Source organism: Dryas octopetala, chromosome 1 (assembly GCF_963921425.1).
Source record: "Dryas octopetala chromosome 1, drDryOcto1.1, whole genome shotgun sequence".
Lineage (NCBI taxonomy): Eukaryota > Viridiplantae > Streptophyta > Magnoliopsida > Rosales > Rosaceae > Dryas > Dryas octopetala.
The window spans coordinates 2,502,198-2,519,530 of NC_141366.1; the positions used below are offsets into that span (position 1 = coordinate 2,502,198).

Here is a 17,333-nt window from a genome sequence, read left to right on the forward strand (position 1 = left end):
TATCATCTATGGGCGGGTGAGAGCGAGTCTGCACTTAAAGTCAACACTCGTGGTTTGACTTTTGTTCAACTTCCTCTTCCACAACTCAAACGCGGCAAAATGCAATACATGTGCAAAAAGCAGCAGTTGCAACGCCGATGACGTCACCATCATCGGTCTCCTCGGCGCTGGACTCCATCCGCGGCTCGCTCGCCGAGCTGTGCGCCGCTGACTACTACCACCAGTGTTCCTTCGACGTCCCTCGGCGCTTCTCGGGCTTCGCACAGCGGCTCCAGCTGGCGCTCAGCCAGCTCACCCGCTCGGCTCCGTCGCTCGAATCCTTCCCTCCCTCCGTACACACCGCCCTGAAAGGCATCGCCGCCGACCTCACCGAGGCCCTCCAAACGCTGTCGTTTTACAGAAGCAAGAGCAAGATCTTCGTCCTCATCAACTGCCTCTCCCTCTGCGCCGCCGTACATGACCGCGCCGTAGCCGTTTCAGGATGGCTCGCCCTCCTTGACGCCGCTCTTCACGACCTCCCCGATCTCCGCAAGAAGATCACCGATCTTTCCAGAGACATGAAGCAAGCTCACTTCAGAGTAAGCAAGCAAGTAGTCCAAAAAATCGCCGATTTTTTTTGTTTTTATTTTGAAATTGAAATGGAAATTGATTTTCAGGTTACGGAGAAGGAAGAGAGAGTACAGCACACACTACAGAAAGAAGGAGAAGTAACGCAAACGAAGACAAGCAAAGCGGTCGAGAGCGCCATTATTATGGATTTAGCTCGAGCTCTCGGCATTGATCCTGAAAATCACGCCGAGCTCTCCAAGCAAATCAAGCTCTTCAGGGACGATGTCGTATGCTCCGATGCGGTGCCGGAGCGCCGGATTCTGGTGTCGTTGGAGAGAATTCTCGACAACTGGGCCGTGGAGCCTAATTTCTCGGCCTGGAAAACGGGCCTGGAATTCGAAGACGACGCTCAAATCTCGCCGTTCAAGAATTTCCTCTGTCCCTTGACCAAGGAGGTGATGAGGGACCCAGTGGTGCTCCATTCGTCGCAGACGTACGAGCGGGCCGCCATTCGGTACTGGTTCGAACGGTGTTTGGAGGACGGCCGAGAGCCCACTTGTCCGGTCACCGGGCAGATGCTTAAGTCATTGGAGCTGAAACCAAACATTGGACTTGCAGGGGCCATAGAGGAATGGGTCAATAGGAATGTTGAAATTCTGGTGAAAATCGCGGTTCAAAAGCTTAGTGAGGAGCCTCTTTTGGTGGATTGTATAGAGGGAGTGTTGGATAGTATTTATAGCATCTCGGAGGAGCATCCCACTTGTAGGTATAGAGTTAGGATTGCCGGGGTTCTTGTTCTTATTGTGAAACTGCTCAGGAACAGTTCCAAGAGTGTTGGGACGCATTTGAGAAGCAAAGCTCTTATGGCTTTGCTTAGCATGGCCAAGGACGAAGCAAGCAAGGTGGGTTTTTCACTTTTCTGGTTTTTTTCTCCTCGTATGATTGTCAAGTTAATTCTTTTTAATTATATTCATTCATGTGCACAAAAAAGTGGCTTAAAATTGTTTCTAATCAAGTAATAATCAGTGGGCAGAGGGTGGAAGTAGAAGGAATTAAAGAATGAAATTTATAATAGTGATTGTAATCCTTGTATGCTTGTCTTCCAATCAAGTTAGAATTTTCATGCTAATTTAGTCTATATGCTCCACTATGCTTTTCAGAATTTGCATTTTCTTGAGATAATGCTGTACTTTTGTAGTATATTGCTTTCGCAATTGATATTTGTGTCTAGTAGGCCCTTGTGGTGTCTCAGGTTTTTACTAGTTTCTGATAGAATGTGTTAAAACATTTCTAGACAATCATGCTTCAAGAGGGTATCACTAGATTGGCCATACATAGTCTTATTGGGAGCTCGGAGAAAGAGAGAGAGTATGCTGTGAAATTGTTACTTGAGTTCTCTAGTGATGAAGCTTGTTGCATTAAAATTGCATCAGAAAAAGGAGCACTGGTTCTTCTCTCAAGCATGACAGAAAACCTGGAGCATCTTGGTTTATCCAATTTAGCTGAGGAGGTATTAAAGCGGATGGAGAAGGTGAACAATAATGTTCAGAATTTGGCTGTGGCAGGGAGATTTGAACCCTTACTTAGTCGACTTTGTGAAGGTATATCTTCTACTAATTTTTGGTTTTTCCATCTGAAAATCATTATATTGTAATGGATTACAGATGGAAAATCAGGTGTCCAAGTTTCTTGTTCAAAATAATGGAATAAGAAGCAGAAAACACCCTTTTCTTAAAGACTGCAGTGTATGGTGTGATTTTATATTCACATGTTATGTTGGAATCTGAGTTTTTTTGGCAACAGGTTCTGACGATGTCAAAATTGAAATGGCATCTATGGTGGGAAGTATGGCCTTGACAAATAGCAGCAAGGAACAAATAGCTAGGAAAAGTGCTAAAATACTAGTTGAAATGCTATCTAAGCCTGAAGGAAGAGCAGCGAGCTTGCAAGCATTGTATAACTTGTCAGGTCTAGATGACAATGCAACCATCCTTGTCGATTCTGCTGTATTTCCAGCTCTTACAAGTATCCTTTTCGTAAACCAGGATGCATCGCCCAAACTGAAAGAATTGGCTGCATCAACAATTGCAAATATAGTATCAAATCCAGGGCAATGGGAACTGGCATCTGCTGACAAAGAAGGGCATTCTATGCAGTCAGAATCATTTATATATAGTCTTTTGGGGGTTTTACCTTTTGCATCCCCTCAATGCCAAATGTCTATTCTTCATATCCTATATGGAATTGCATCGTCTCCCCAGGCATCAGGTAATTCTTCATTTAGTTTGTGCGTCAAGTGCGATTGTTTCAGTTATCATTGAACCATGTATTTCCTATGTGTACATTATACCTAGAACTTGCCTGCATTTATGTCATGTTCACTGCTCAGTAAGTTAGTGCCTTTTATTTTCCTTGGTTTTATTTATTTATTTAGTTTTATTGGAAATGAAATCAGGAAAAGATGTAGTTGATGCAGATCAAATGGAATCCTTTTATTGTGTTTGGTCTATATCTTGTTCCTATAGAAAGGCTGTTATGTCCTTGGTCTATCTCTTGTTCCTGTAGAAAGGCTGTTATGTCCACCATATTTCTGGAAGAGTAGTTTTCTTATAATATGGAAATTGAGACAATTACAATGTTCTAACAGGATAACCATGTTTCTTTGCTTCTATTTTCAGAGTCAGTAGCTTGTCATATAAAATCTGGAGAAGGGATTAAAACCATTTTACCATTTCTTGACCACCCAGAGGTTGAACACAGAATTCATGCTTTTAGGCTTACAAGACTACTCTCGGAAAGGTTTGGTCAAGATATAGCTAATGAGCTAAGGCCTTTTAACAGGCTCCCCCTGTTGAAAGACAAATTATTAGGCAACGAATTGACAGATAGTGAGAGATCTGATGCTGCATGCATACTAGCGAACCTTTCACTCTCTGAAGATGAAGTGAGAACACTTCTAGGAGTTAGTTTTGTAAGATGGACAGTTACTACTCTCAAAAACCAGTGCCAAACTTCCAATGGGAGGATTTCACGACCTGCATCAAGCATGTTGGAAGGTCTTCTTGGTATTTTACTTCACATTGCAAGGAGCCTTGATCCCCAAACTCTTAGTACATTCAAAGAGCATAGCCTTATTACTATATTTCATGATCAGCTTTGTTATCATTCAAACCCAAGAGTGAAACAACTAGCTGCCCTTGGATTGAAAAACTTGTCTGAATATGGAAGGTCACTAGCTGCTGTGGAATCAGAACCACCACCTCCCCATGGATTCTGCTCTTATTTGGTGTTAATGTGTGGAAGCTCTTCTCTAGAAACTTCTACATGTCCGATACACAATCTTCCATGTGAAGCAGATAGGCAATTGTGCTTGCTAAAGAGCAACTGCATCAAACCCCTTGTTGATCTACTTACAGACGAGGACACTAGTGTTCAGATTGCTGCAGTGGAGGCACTATCCACTCTTGTCATAGATACTTCTAGCAGCTTCAAAAGAGCGGTCGATGAGCTTGAACAATTGGGTGTGATTGAAGCAGTGATTTCTCTTTTCACAGAAGTTCGGCCAGGTGAGCTGCAAGAGAGAACAATTTGGATCATAGAGAGAATATTGAGAGTTGAAAACCACACCCATAGACACTCACTCAATCAGTCTCTGGTATGGGCATTGGTGGAAGCCTTTAAGCATGGCAATGCCAACACAAAGAGACATGCTCAGGATGCTCTTACTAATTTGAAGCAGTTATCTGGGGTTAGCGGAAAATCTTCATGTCAAACCCAGACGCGGAGGTAGTTGTTAACAATGATAAAATTCTTCTTGTAATTTTCTCTGAGTGGCACTCAACCTGTATGTATTGTATAGTTTTACTCAGAGTCTCTCAATTTTGCATTCATTGTTGTAACTTGTAACTTGTAACTTGTTAGAAATAAAGGGTGTTGTGAATTATCAGCTGGGCCTTTGGACTACATCAATTTGGAGCCAAGTTGGGTGTAGAAGAGTAAAGTTGAGCCCATTACATTGGGCTCATAACTCATATCTCGTCATCTCGAGCTCAATTTCACGGAAAAGCTTGACCTCATCTTCAACTAAACTCAAGCTTATTTCCGTTTCATTAAAATAAAATAAAAATGAAACTGTTACTGCATTTTGGGAACTTCACAGAAGTGCAGTGCAAAGCAGCCAAAAAAGAAAAAAGCTAAAGCTTGCCGCCTCTTTTGAAAAGTTGAAAAGTCACCATTTTCTTTAACTAGGAACTCAAACCAATACACCTAATAATGAGACTCCATTTCACATCAAATTTTCTTTCACCTACTATTTCTCAAGAGTCAACTTTTAAAATATTATGATTCAAATTCGGGTGTCGGGTTTAGGCTACATTTCCGAATCAACTTCTTCAATATTTTGAAATTAGTTCTATTTTTTATATAAAAATTAATTATTTAAAAATAATATGTCATATATATTAACAAAAATAATAGAAAAATAAGTCCATTAATTTTAACTACTAAATTTTAATAATTTTTTAGTTTAGGTATCAAAATTAAATAACATTTTAAATTAGGTACTAGTTAAAAAATCAAATAAAATAATTTATAAATATTACATCACATGCCACTACAATAAAAAAATTAAAAATATATTACATCACAAATATTACATCAATTTATACTATAAAAAAAAAAAATCAATTCCATCATAACTTAACTGTGACTGTCTTGATAAATTAAAAAAGAGAACTCACACTACTAAACTATGTATTATTTTAAGTATAAGTATTGTTTTGACCTCTATTTATACTATATTGTAGTATAATTTCTTTAAAAAAAATTTAATTAAGTCACAACTTAACTGTGACTGTCTCACAACTTAGATGTGATTGTCGTTCAATCACAACTAAATTTAAAGTTGTGAGTGTCGTACAGTCACAACTAAATGTGAAGTTGAGACTACATTAGCAAAATTTTCAAGATAATATAAAAGTTTCAAGGATAATTTTATCAAAACCTTATAAATTTTAACTAACACCCATCATATGTGGGTCAAATAACAAAAATATCAAATGAAAAAAGCTCAAATCAAAAGGACCAATAATTTTGTGACCTAATCAAAAAAACTACATTTAAATTTAGTATTTAGTAGTTCAATTAAAATATTATATGGTTTTTATGTTATATCAAAAAATTATTGAAATTTAGTATTTAATCTTAATTTTTTATAAAAAAATTAATAAAAAAAATCAATTAATTAGAGGTGAGAGGGGCCTGTGTCCCCCTATGTGGCTCCGCCGCTGCATTCCACGTTATATAATCATATCACATCATTAAATTTTTTTCAAAAAAAGTAAATAAATATGATCATACCACATCATTACATTTGGGATAAAGAAAAACACACACACACACACCATAAAATAGTTAAGTTGTATAAATCCTCCAAGCGAACTGGACTTTAAAACTTGTTTATACCGAAAGAGGCATGAAACTGTAGCAAATAACTAGAGCGTACCCAGTCATGAGACTCAATAAAATCTAAATCATCGTTGATGCTAGCCTTTAATTATAGAAAGAAAGGGGGTGAGATTGCAGTTTAATAAAATATGGCAAGAAGTCCAGGAGTAATAAAGTAAAGAATCTTTCCCTTGCACACATGCCGTTAGAACATGATGAATGAATAAAGTTTGACGATGTTGTAAAACAAAGGTTAGTCGGTGGCGACTGTGTGTTGGGAAGTTGATTGGAAATTTTGGACATGTTGATGACGAGACACTGTTTGTTTTACAATTTGCCTTGTAAAGTTGAATCATCTTTTTCCTTACTTGTCTCTGAAACCACTCATAATTCAACACATTTGACAACTTCACCTCATCCGTTATTCTAAAGCATAGACAAATCCAAGCGTGCTGCTTCTTTGCTCTCAATTAAGTTCACGGACCTATGGTTGGACTAAAGTCACTAAACAAATTAAAGGCATTTAGGGAATTCTTACTATTTTGGACCAATTCTTGTATTCAATAGTCAAATATAAACTTTCATCTCTCGCTTGCTTGGGGATTCACCATCTATTTTAATATAGAATATTAATTCACATGCATATTTTTAGAAGGTTATATATAACCGATGAATACAATAGTTTTCTACCTTGTACGCCGGCGTTCGGTGATTGACCATATATATACACATACAAGAATATATGTTCAAACCACCCACCCTATATTTTCTGTGTTGCTATTCTGCATACGTCCAAAATATCACTGCCTAGGGTTTTAGAATTGAACATAAGTTTAGGGTTCAATATTTAGAGTTTATATTGGTGAAAGATAATTAAAGAGAAACCTAACTAAAACAAAGTAATTTTGGATATATATGGCAAAAAAAAAAAAAAAAAGAAGCTCTGTTTATGTTATTTTGTGAATGATATTATATTTATATTAAAAAGTTACATTGTTTGATGATTTTATTTAATTATTTTTCCGATCAATTCTAATTAAAGGATTTGTCGGTAATGCGGACACTGTAGTCCATATGTATAGTGTTTTCCCAATTGAATTTTGTAAGGGTACATCTGGGTAGTTGTAGGGTGTAGTTTCCTACCTTTAAAATTTTAAATAGTGAGTATATTTGGTGCAATGTGTGTAGGAAGTTTACACGGAAGCTTGCCCTTTTGGGATCCACATTAAACCATGCATTCATTGCCAATTTGTTAGGTCTATCTGTGTATTTACGTTCTGAAAATGCCCCTGGCATGTCATTTTTCACTTATTCATGACTGGCTTAGTAGTACTGAGAAGATGATTAATGGTCTTTCTTGGCATGGAAGGCATCAATTAATGGGTTTTTCAGTGCCCTCTGATGGCTCTTCATGAATGTGCAAAGACTGACACAAATATAATTTTTTGAATTTTGTTCATTTCATCATCCAGAAATTTAGAAAATTCTTATAAAGACTGAGAGGTCCCAATAACACGGAGTCATGGAGCCACAACTTGGAAAGGGATGTGTGATGGGCAATTCACACAACAACTTTCTCTGCTCAAATGAGTTATAATTAATTAATTCACTTGCTTAAACAGGGTCATAGCATGGAAAATTACTTGTCGGACAAATTTGAGAAATGGGCCAGACCCAATTGACCCAGTTGGTAAACAATGTTGCCCCCTTCTTCTCCAAAGACTCTGAAAACTGAAAAGTCTGAAAATTTTGGTTTCAGGTTTCATAATTAACCACATGTTCATGAGACCTTCATGTACCTTTTCAAGGACAAAGTGAAGTAGCTTGGTTTGGACTTTGTCCAAAATAGGGTGTGGATGGTCTCAATTTGGCGTAAACTACCAATCAATTAGTGGGTATTAGCTTAATTCTACTTTTATCTTTTGGGTTTAAAATGACATTGATGAATCGTATTGGGCATATACTCTATCCACCAACAAATAAGTTAAGAGAAATTATTTTTTATAATCGATATATTATCATATGATATAATTAATTTATGTGTTAAAATATAGATGGATGTTATTAATACTAAATCTTACAAATATAAATATGTCGTCCAACAATACTTGTATAAGTTGAATTGGTTACATTATGTGGGATCGATTACACCTAATAATTTTTCATAAAATAGTTATAGATCTATTTTTTAAGAAAGAAAAAAAAATAGTTTAATTGAATTTTTTGTATATGAGAGATGAAGATTTTAATTAGAGAAATATTGCTAAACTAATAATTAGTTTGTAACTTAATATATTATATATTAAAAAAATATTTTGTTATCAAATAATTTAAGTGAATTCTTATTTGAATAATTGATGGTTGAACATTAAAATGTATATTGTAAACTAAGAATTGAACAGCATAGAGGGAATATTGTGTGGCAAAACATTATGAGTTATTCATATTTTTTTCTGAATACGTTAGCCATTATTATAGTACCGATGCATAGTACTGACAAGAAAAAATATATACTCCCAACGTGAAGCCTGAGCACTGTAAGAGTTGTTTGTCACCCACTTACCCCTTTTTATCTCTGTTTTCTGTTCTTTTCTTTCTTCTTTTATTTCTGGCATTCTGGGAACATGTGCAGATCTCTTTAGTAAACTGTCAAATTTCTCCTCTTGTTTTATTTTTATCAACTGTCCCAATTCATTCTGCATATGATTCCCTTTCTACTTCAGTAATTTGAAAAAGACTTTTGTGATAAAAAAAAAAAATACAATTGAGACAAATAGTAGTAGCGGATGAGCTGATGACTGTTAATATTAAGTAATCTTGGAAATAATTTCCATTTATGTTAATTTCAAAATATTATATCTTAAACAACTTTCTTCATTTTCATTCCTTACATTTTCATGCATAAGAAAATAAGGAAAATTTGACCCCAAAAAAAAAAAGGAAAAAAATTGACAATTCATCATTTGTTTTTTTCTTAATGGCAGTTATTGTTGCCTAAATCAACAATAATGAGAGAGTCCAATGAACATGTCAATGCCTATAAATATTTGACAGGTTATATTCATGCTATCCTTCAATTAACGAAAGAGTAATGCTACATTAATCAAAATAAATCTCAAAATTTCGGAAATCATTTAATGTGGTAGTGCTTTATTTGTTCTAGATTAGAACTCATTTTGAATTTCATTTCTTGCTAACAACTATGATACTACCATATCCGAAGGTGGAGGAGGGTAGAAATTTGTCTCGCGACCTCTATCCCTTTGCCTTTCTGCTTACGCTTTGCTTGGCCATCGTTCATGACTTGTATTGTAGTCTTTCTAATGCTAATGTCTGTTGTTATATGCCATATCTTTTGTGACATGTGATTCTATCATTGTTTTCTTTTAACATTCCAAAATTAGTAAAATGATTTTATTTTTCTGTATTTTATTTTATAACTAGACAAAATCGATGACTTACACTTTTAGTAGATGAACCAATTATATTTATGTTCATAAAAACTTGACCTACTCTGTTTAAATTTATACCTTGTCTCATTCTCATCATTTTACCATACATCATAGGATTGCTTTTTTTTTTTTTTTTCCTTTGGATTGGGTGTTTAGCACTTTTTGCCAAGTGAAGTCTATAAAATGTTTGAGAAATGAATTAAATCGCATAATAAGGAGAAATTATTGTGTGTGACCGTAACATCACATGACATAATGATGTGATGTTATCAATCTACTTAAATTATAACATAAATTTTAAAAATTTTAAAAAATATCATTAATCATATACGTATTATTATTTAAATAAATTTATAATTTAATATTATTATATCAAATGATATTACAATGACAAGTAATAATTTTTCACTCAAAAGATACTTAAAATGAAGCATGGCATGTCCAAGTCCAAGTCCCCGTACCGGCCTACCCCTTTTAAAAGATGCCAATGTTCTTGGACAGCCTTTAACGCAATAAAAAAGTTATTCTTAACCAAATATCTTCCTGAATTTCTGTCTTTTTTTACATGGTGATCGAAAACCATGAGGCATTTATGGGCCACACACACAACACAGCCATACCCATGTTATTCAACCAATATTAATATTCATCCCACACTTTATTTGTTTGTGTTTTTCATCCAACCCCGTTACCAAATACTAACTGCTTATAATTTTGTTGGTTGCATCTGTCTTGATAAAAATGTGGGACTTGTTTGAATTGATATTTCCTGGACTAGTAGTTGTCACTCAGAAAAGAAACAGTTTTCTTTCTCTTCTCATGATCATTAGACAACAATCACATTTAACACCAATTGGGTCTGTTTTGGTAATTAAGAGTACAATCTTGGTCCTTTTATTGGCCACACACCTTAATTACGATTGGTAGAGGCCAAATTAGGTGGGCATGGAGTACTCTCCACAGCTGGCCTTCAAAATCAAAGGCTTGGTGAAGAATTGGCACATGTTGATGTTTCTGGGGCAACATTTGGCCAAGGCCACCGCTTGAAACCAAAGGTCAAGTAATTTTGTTGGTTTTTCTTTTCAGTAATTCTAGAGTCACAAAATCTCTTCAGAAAATAAATAAAATCAAAAGTAAATTTAAATTTGAATAAATGAGATATCATATCTATCTCATTGAATTTAATATTTTCTTAAAAATTAAAAATTATGAATTCATGAATATAATCTATACGCCTAATAATAGATATGAATCAAAATTAAAAGATCTACTTACTCATTTGTCGGACATTTTTGAATTTGTAATGTACGACTAACATTAAAAGATAACACAGAGATTTGAATAAATTTTTGCATTATTTGATAGAACAAAATTTTGATAAACAAATTTAATGAATATTGACGTAGCTTTTGCTTATTGGTGACTCACACTCACACAGTTAATGGGTGCACGCAGAGAGATTTTTGCGTGTGTGTGCGTGTATGTACGGTGTATAGTGGCAGGGTTCACGCATCATTGCCTGCTGCTCTGGGCCTCTGGCTTATAAATAATAAGCGGTGTCCTTAACCTCATTGCCTGCAGCAGCCAGCCACCCCCTCCTCGTCTTGTCCGCTTCTGAGCAGTGGATACAAAGAAGATTTGGAACCAATGGCTACTTCTTCATTGAAGGAATCAACTTTAGCTTCAATGGAGGGTGAGAAAAAGACCATGAATGGTGTTAATGCTAATGGGATCCACAACCCAGAAGCAGAAGCAGCAGATTTCGACCCAAGTGCTCCTCCTCCATTCAAGATAGCTGAGATCCGAGCAGCCATTCCCAAACACTGCTGGGTCAAGAACCCATGGAGGTCCTTGAGTTATGTTTTCAGGGACGTCTTTGTGGTCTTTGCAATGGCTGCTGCAGCCGTTCACTTCAACAATTTGTATGTCTGGCCATTTTACTGGGCTGCTCAAGGGACAATGTTCTGGGCTCTCTTTGTTCTTGGACATGATTGGTAACCACTCAAACTCACTCAGTTTGTTCTACATTTTTCGTGCATCTGCTTCCTGTTTAATTGGCAAAGATTAGAGCTTTGAGTACAAGAGCATATGTACATATATTCTCTGTTTCTAAATTCTAATGCGACTGGCTTTGGGTTGGACAGTGGCCATGGAAGCTTTTCAGACAGTCGCACGCTGAATAGTGTTGTGGGTCATATACTGCATTCTGCAATTCTTGTACCTTATAATGGATGGTGGGTTCCTCATAGCTTCTTCACTTGAAATGATTTTTGGCCTATCTTCAGCTCTAGTCCTTGAAAATGTTGTTGATATGTGATTGGTTTTACAGGAGAATTAGCCACAGAACTCACCACCAGAACCATGGACATGTTGAGAATGATGAGTCCTGGGTTCCTGTACGTGCTTCTCTGAACTCACACTGCTTTTTTCTTTCATTTATTTTTCAGTAAATTTATTAGTCACAATGTTCTTGCTTTTCAAAAACATTAAATTTATATACAATCAGTGATACATTGCTGTTGTTTTAATTAATTAATCTTCAATTAGTAGTTATAACCTGTCTGTCTTTTGCTGTCTTTGTTAGCTGACTGAGAAGGTGTATTCAAGATTGGATGAAAGCACAAGAAAATTCAGATTCAGAGTGCCTTACCCCATCTTTGCATATCCTTTCTATCTGGTGAGAAACCCCATTTTTATTGAGCATATGTCTGGGTTCAAAATTGTGCCTTTGTGATGGTTCTTGAAGCTAAATTTTTCCCCTTTTCTGCTGGGTTGTCTTTCAGTGGACTAGAAGTCCAGGAAAGGAAGGTTCCCATTTCAACCCTTACAGTGACTTGTTTTCCCCAAATGAAAGGAAAGATGTGGTAACTTCAACTGTTTGTTGGACTTTGATGGTTTCCCTGCTCATCTATATGTCCTTTGTAGTAGGTCCTCTCCAAGTCCTAAAGCTCTATGGTGTCCCTTACTGGGTGAGTTTCAATTTCTCTTGATGATAATTACAGTAACTGCAGCCAGTTTGTGTTTCCTAATTTTCATAGACTTCTCATTGCAGATTTTCATAATGTGGTTGGATTTGGTCACATATTTGCATCACCATGGTCATGACGAGCAGAAACTTCCTTGGTACCGTGGCAAGGTAGTGATAATATATTGACTCAACTATACTGGTGGTTGTTGACATAAATGCTGCAAGTGAAGAATAACACTAGTCATTGGAGATTTTACCAAAAGGGTTTGGAGTTATCTAATGTGTGGTGTCAGACATGGCCAGTAGTCTGACATGTTAGGTTGTCAACCTGTTAATCTGAACCATTGATTAGACAAATACCGAGCTTAATGTGTAGTGTTAGATAACATGACAGATATATAGCAAGAGAACACTACTCATTGTTAATCGTTCTTTTCACTCATGGTTTTGTTTTGCAGGAATGGAGTTATCTACGAGGAGGCCTTACAACTGTTGATCGCGATTATGGATGGATTAATAACGTCCACCATGACATTGGCACCCATGTCATACATCATCTCTTCCCTCAAATCCCACACTATCACCTTGTGGAAGCTGTAAGTGTTCTCCCTCACCTAATCACTTAATGATCTGTTTCGCCATCTACAACTGCAATGTATTTGGAGTACTACTTGATGATTCTAATGGCGGCATTTTCACATACTTGTGTTGCAGACCAAGGCAGCCAAACATGTCCTGGGGAAGTATTACCGGGAGCCGAAAAAATCTGGACCATTTCCATTTCACGTGATCAATAATCTAGTGGCAAGTCTGAGGCAGGACCACTATGTTAGTGACACTGGAGACATTGTATACTATCAGACTGACCCCAAGCTCTGCAAAAGTTCTAAGAGCAAGTCTAGTTAATTTTTCATTTTTTTAGCTCAATTGAAATGGCAGATATGAATTGTTTTCTGTATTGCATCATCTGCTCAAAACCTTGAAAGGGATAGTTGTATCTGATGATTTGTTAGCTTCTAGCAAATAAGCGATGTTTTTGTCAATTTTTTTTAATGTTTTATTTTAGCTCCTTAGTTTATGACAATGGAAATCTAAAGAGTAGGTGAGTGGCTAGGTAATACAATTCAGTCTTTAAATTACAGTGTATTGTGTATGGAGTAATTCATATTTGTGAACTCATGAAAATTCATATTTGTGAACTCAATCGCCATGGACATGTTGAGAATGATGAGTTTGGATTTCAAACCCTTTATATGGAGTAATTCCATTAAGAAGCCCAAGATAGGTTGAAGTGGGCTTTGTATGAGAATCAGCACCTAAATTCTCACCCACAAAAAATTCAGGAAGCCCACACCCCAATTCCAATATTTTTTTCAATTCAATATTTTGTCGAATTAATTACACTTACACCACATGATGTTTTAAAACTGTTACATATAACCCCTTATAGTAAGACGAAAATGATGAGAAATTATGCAAAAAAACATGCTAAGGGATTAAATAGCCTAATAAAATTATTCAAGGTGTAAGGTCTAACCTGAACACAAATATTTTTTTTTTCTTATAGGGGGTTATATGTAACAGTTTTAAAATCTCAGGGGGTGTATGTGTAATTATTAAAATCTCATGGGGTGTATGTGAAAAGACGATAAACCTCAGAGGGTGTAAGTGTAATTAACTCATATTTTGTCATATGGTTTTGTCATTTGTGCTTGGTGTAGGTAACAATTCAAAATAGGATCGGGTATTTTCTTGGAACAATAGTATATGCCATTTACATAAATCCAAGCAAAACAATCCAACGATATTTCAAATGGACTACTGAAAGACAAAAGAAGACAACATGAACCACGATCACACAAAAAGAATGAAGAAATATAGACTAGTTAACTATACGTCTAACCAATGGCCAAAAATAAAAAACTACACGTCTAACGTTTCTTATTATAAACTAAAAATATCATTTATTTGGTGTTGTTCTAGCGGCAGCTAATCAGCTATGAACCATACTAAACTTACACATAAAAAAAGTAGAATTTGTGAGAAAAAAAAAAATTTCGACCAAAAAAAAGAGAAAAAAAAGTCTGATTGGAATTAGTTAAAGAAATGAAATAGTACTAGAGTAGAAAATAAATTTTTTAATTGATTATATGATGTTTTTATTATTATTTTATTTGAAAGAGGGTGATCAAACTTAAGTGCATGAAGGGTAAATCTACAGCCCTTTCTGTTACCCCAACAACTGCATATGATCTTTTATCATTTGAATCCTAGAATAATTTTAGAGAGAACTCGGGTCTCTCTAGGTTAGCAGGTTTGAGAGTCAGCCGCCGCCAACCCCCCATTTCCTCCCCACGCCCCCCTCCCCTCTCCCCTGTCATCCCCACCTCCCCTGCCTTCCCCTAGCCATCACTTCACTGCCCCCTGCCATCTCCCCTTCCCTTGCCTACCTCCACCACCTCCCTCTTTTGTCGTCGCTGCACCATCCCCCCAGCCCCTCACACGCCGACCATCTAGCCCGACCCACCCTCTCACACACCAACCCACCTCTTCACCTAGCCTGAATCACCCCTTACCCAGCCCCCCACACGCCGACCCACCCTCTCACCCGGCCAGCCCCCACACCCACCTCCCTCTGTTTCTCCAGTTTTCCCACTTCTCTCTTTCTGAGAGATTTTTCCTTCTCTATGGAGTTTTCTCACCCTCTTTGTGGTGATTGTTCCACCCCTTTGTTGTGGCTGGTTTGGAGCTCGATGCGCAGATCTGGAGGTTTTTCCTCCCCAAGTATTGGGCGGTTGCTACTTTTGTCGGTCCCTACCTCCCGGTCCGTCACCTTCGTCAGACTTCTCGGACTTTTGGCGATGGTGATTGGATAGTGGATGCTAACGCGATTTAGTTGCTATTTCAATGGAAGATGTGCGCTTCGGCACAGGTGTTCGCACCTCCATCTTCCTCGGTTCTCTTTTGTTCTTTGGTGCCTCACTGGCTCCTCTTGGTGGTTGTAGGTTCTGTTCGATGCTGATGTAATGAAATATTGGAGTTTGTGTGGGCTTCTCTGCTCCTTCGATTGTCTTTTCTTGCCACGGCTGTTTAGTTTTATCTGTTTTAGAAGTTTTCAGTTTTTGTATTTTGCTTTATCTTATGGGTTTTTTTCAAATTTGGTACCTGAACTATTACCCGTGTCCCAATTAAGTACCTGAACTTTTATTTGTCCCTATTAGGTACCTGAACTTTTATTTTGTACTAATGTAGTACATAAATTGATTTCCGTTAAAGAAATGGACGGAAGCTGTGAAATCCAAGGGTTTTTTAGTCAATTCAAGTGAGATTGTTTACCCATCATCTCTATTCCCCAGCCTGTCCTTTTCCCCACCATTGTCATCTTCTCTCCTGCGTTAATTGGCATAAGTGGGCATGACCTTCACACAAAGTTTTCCTACAACCACCAAAGCCTCACCCAACCCAACTGAAACCAAGAAATCAAGCAAAACATGGCAATGGCATTGGCGCTTCGCAGGCTTTCCTCTTCTGGGGACAAACCCATTCGACCTCTCTTCAATGCCACCTCTCTTTATTACATGGTTCTCTTTTTATATTCATTTCTTTTGTTGGGTTCTGTTCTGTCATTGAATGCCTGATCATATTTAACCACTTTTCCCACTTTTCTCTGTCACTTTTACAGTCATCTTTGCCTAATGAAGCTGTGTACGAGAAGGAGAAGTCCGGTGTCACAGTAAGCTCCTAATCCTATATATCCTGTTATCTATCTGACTTGGTTTTTCGTTTTATGTTTTTGTTTGTTGCTGTGTTTTGCTTCTAAGTACTGAAATATAAACTTTTTATTGGCTTACAGTGGCCTAATGCCAATTAACGCAGGAGAGAAGATGACAATGGTGAGGAAAAGGACAGGCTGGGGAATAGAGATGATGGGTAAACAATCTCACTTGAATTGACTAAAAAATCCTTGGATTTCACAGCTTCCGTCCATTTCTTTAACGGAAATCAATTTAGGTACTACATTAGTACAAAATAAAAGTTCAGGTACCTAATAGGGACAAATAAAAGTTCAGGTACTTAATTGGGACACGGGTAATAGTTCAGGTACCAAATTTGAAAAAAACCCTTATCTTATTTTGTCCTGTTTTCATATCCTCTCTTTCTGAGTTGGATTTGACTGGATCCTGTATTTTTCTTTGGGGTTTTCTCTGCAATGAAAGTATCATTTCGACCAAAAAAAAAAAATCCTAGAATAATTTTAGCAATAGTTATAAAATAATTGGTGTAGTGAAAGTTTTCAATTACTCATGACCATTAAATGTGAACATATTCTCAAAAAATATAAGAGGCATCACATGTGCACTACTTCCAAGGGCGGAAACATAAATTTTGCGAATGGGGGCTAGCTAATATTACATTGAAGATAAATGACTATGTTTTGCCTCTAGGTACAATTATATTATAATCATCATAATAATGAAGATCTAAATAAAATTTTATAACAGAATGACTAGTGTGAGAAACTAATTATGAGACATTGTTTCGTAAGAGTTCTTAGATAAATTCAATGGCACATATTTAACATCACCTATATCCATTTTATTACCCAATAATCTGTTTTAAATTACTAACCTTTAAGAAAAAAATAATCACTCAAACCATATGATTGTTTTTTATTTATGTTGCAACCCAAATATATATATATATATATATACAAAAATGTTCTAAAAGTAACCAGTTAGCAAGTTAATACAAAGCTAACTACCATGTTGGGTCCACCACACAATGTAATCTCAAAATCTGAACCGTTTATTTTTTAGGTCTTACTTTTAAAGATTATCTCTGTAAAAAAATCTCAAAAATCGAAAGTTATTTAGCCATTTGATTGTAATAACAACTATTTATATGTTTTTATATAAAAA

General features: G+C 36.5%; 2 protein-coding genes across 2 annotated transcripts; both read left to right on the plus strand.

Annotated features, from left to right (window-relative positions):
- Positions 1-45: 45 nt before the first annotated feature.
- On the plus strand, positions 46-4,492 carry LOC147296366 (U-box domain-containing protein 43-like). Its single transcript, XM_086249170.1, has 5 exons — positions 46-578; positions 657-1,451; positions 1,844-2,150; positions 2,353-2,817; positions 3,228-4,492. Exons 1-5 carry the CDS (start codon positions 138-140, stop codon positions 4,337-4,339), a joined length of 3,120 nt encoding a protein of 1,039 aa, XP_086105296.1. The 5' UTR covers positions 46-137; the 3' UTR covers positions 4,340-4,492.
- Positions 4,493-11,007: 6,515 nt separating this feature from the next.
- Positions 11,008-13,515, plus strand: LOC147296367 (omega-3 fatty acid desaturase, endoplasmic reticulum-like). The gene is made up of 8 exons (XM_086230200.1): positions 11,008-11,440; positions 11,591-11,680; positions 11,776-11,842; positions 12,031-12,123; positions 12,230-12,415; positions 12,499-12,582; positions 12,873-13,010; positions 13,129-13,515. Exons 1-8 carry the CDS (start codon positions 11,094-11,096, stop codon positions 13,318-13,320), a joined length of 1,197 nt encoding a protein of 398 aa, XP_086086326.1. The 5' UTR covers positions 11,008-11,093; the 3' UTR covers positions 13,321-13,515.
- Positions 13,516-17,333: the final 3,818 nt, after the last annotated feature.